The sequence below is a fragment of the Chrysochloris asiatica genome, unplaced genomic scaffold (genome assembly GCF_000296735.1).
Source record: "Chrysochloris asiatica unplaced genomic scaffold, ChrAsi1.0 scaffold00069, whole genome shotgun sequence".
Taxonomy (NCBI): domain Eukaryota; kingdom Metazoa; phylum Chordata; class Mammalia; order Afrosoricida; family Chrysochloridae; genus Chrysochloris; species Chrysochloris asiatica.
This window is the reverse complement of record NW_006408587.1, coordinates 632,393-634,729: the sequence shown is the minus strand read 5'-3', so window position 1 is coordinate 634,729 and position 2,337 is coordinate 632,393. Positions and strand designations below refer to the sequence as shown.

General features: G+C 40.1%; 1 protein-coding gene across 1 annotated transcript in view; it reads left to right on the top strand.

Annotated features, from left to right (window-relative positions):
• HSDL2 (hydroxysteroid dehydrogenase like 2) overlaps nt 1–1,666 on the top strand; it is an 80,858-nt gene extending 79,192 nt beyond the window's left edge. The window contains exon 11 of the mRNA XM_006864727.1: nt 1,659–1,666. Coding sequence (XP_006864789.1) covers nt 1,659–1,666 — 8 coding nt within the window. The remainder of the gene's footprint in view (nt 1–1,658) is intronic.
• Nucleotides 1,667–2,337: the final 671 nt, after the last annotated feature.

Genomic DNA, 2,337 nt, shown 5'->3' with positions numbered 1-2,337 from the left:
TTTGATGAGCGTAATCATTTTCAGGAGCTTCTCATCATCTAGTTTGTCTTTTGCTGTTTGTGGGTTTTCAGTTATATTTGATAGTGTATTTATACCATGTGTTAGGGCTCCTAAGTTTGTCCCTATTTTTCCTTTGATGATCTTTATAGTTTTAGGTTTTACATGTATGTCTTTAATTCATCATGAGTTATGGATCCTGTTTAATTGTGCTTCAGATAAATATCAAGTTTTTCTAGCACCATTTGTTAAAGAAACCCCTTTAATGGTAAACAAAGTATCCATAGGTGGGTGGGTTTACTTCTGGGTTCTCAATTCTGTTCCATTGGTCTGTGTATTTGTCATTGTAACTGTGCCTGGCAGCTTTGACTGACATGGCTACCTAGTAGATGTTGTGATCAGGAAGTAATAGTCTTCCTACTTTGTTGTTCTTTAGCAGTGCTTTGCTTATTCTGGGTCTCTCTCCTTTCTATAAAAAGTTGTTGTCAGTGCAAAGGTGGGCCAGGCAGACCTCTGTGCAGGGTAGGAGTGATGTTGGTAGGGCGAAGGGGCATCACTGACCACCAGGTGGATGGGGCTGGAGTGTAAGCGTACTTATGAGCACTGGGTGGTATGGGGGTAAGGGAGAGATCATACCCTCTGGCCGCTGGTCACTGGTGTGGGTGTTGCTGCAGCCTTGGGCCAGCCAAGCTGGTTGTCTGGTTCATGCCCCTGTCAAAATGCTGCTGTAATGATTCAAAATGGCCACACTGTGACAAGCAGACTTGCAGTGCTCTGCCCCTTATATCTCGTTTGGTGTTTTCCTTCAATGTCTTCTTCTAATGCCACTTTAATGGGAAACTTTATCTTCTCCTTTGAAGTTCAGAGTTCCTGGGTTGTTATGTGTATTTGTGTAACTTGCTTTCTCAGGTCTTTAATGTAGAGGATTTACCTAGTATGTCTGCCTGGTCTGCCATCTTAACTCTCTTTCCTGGTGGTTAAAAGAAACTACCAATTGTTTGCTGTTTCTCCACGTCCTCACCAACACTTACTATCATCTTTTTTATTATAGTCATTCCAGTGGGTGTGTAGCGATATCTCATGGTTTTAATTTGCATTTCTCTAATTATTATGTTGATTATCTTTTCATGTTATTAATAGCTATTTATAGATCTAATTTGGCAAACTGTTTGTTCAAATGCTTTGCCTATTTTTAAATTGAGTTGTTTTTTAAAAATTGCTGAGTTGTAAGAGTTCTGGATACATGTTTTTTTATTATATACGTGATGTACAAATATTTTATCCTCTCCTTTCCCCACCCCTCTTTCCTTCCCTCATTCTTCTCCTCCTCTCTTCATTACTCTTACCCATGTTGTTGTTGTTGTTGTTGTTAAGTGCCGTGGAGTCGGTTCCGACTCATAGCGACCCTGCACAGGGTTTCCTAGACTGTAAATCTTTATGGGAGCAGAACGCCTCATCTTTCTCCCGCGGAACCGCTGGTAGTTTCGAACTGCTGACCTTGCAGTTCACAGCCCAATTCGTAACCACTACACTACCAGAGCTCCTTTATTAGATGTAAAGAAACTAAGCAAGGTCTTCCTAGAATATTTCCATAACCTTTCAATACAATGATCTACTTTGCCAAGTGTGTCAGATAATCACTTTACTCTTTTTCCTTGTAGCTCAGTAAGCCTGTTTACATAGTGGTTTTTCTAGGAATTTCTTAAACTTTTTCTAGTGTTGTTGTTGTTGTTAAGTGCCCTTGAGTCGTTCCAACTCTTAGCAACCCTGTATAAGCTTTCCAAGGAGCAGCTGGTGAGCTTGAACTGCGTACCTTGTGGTCCAAACCAGCCTTGCATTCCTGCACATTAATCCGCAGCACCACACCAGGACTGTTTCCTGCACTGAGTCTATTTTCTATATGTCAAATATTTGGGGCAGGGGGGCGGGGCTTGGTCTCCATCTTGGCAGCATACATTCTCCAACAGCTTCCTAACAAAAAATACAAAAGAAGTAAATTTATATGTATATTGAAACAACTTTTATTTTACCAGCTCTCTTGATTAGTTGATTGATTATTGGGCCGGGTAGAAATTTCTGGATTGAAACTCATTTTCCACCAAAATATATGAAACCATTACTCTTATCTTCTAAGATTACTATTGAGAATTTGATACTAGTCTTATTCTTTATGTTTCACATCCACCCCTCACTTATCTGGGTGCTTCTGGATCCAAATATCCCCTTTTTCTGTTCTGAAATTTCACACTACAAGGTGGCGTGCCCTTTTTCCCTTTCATTTCCCTTGGCACTGGTGGACTTTGTGAATATGTTTTGATATTATTTCTTTAATACTTCTCT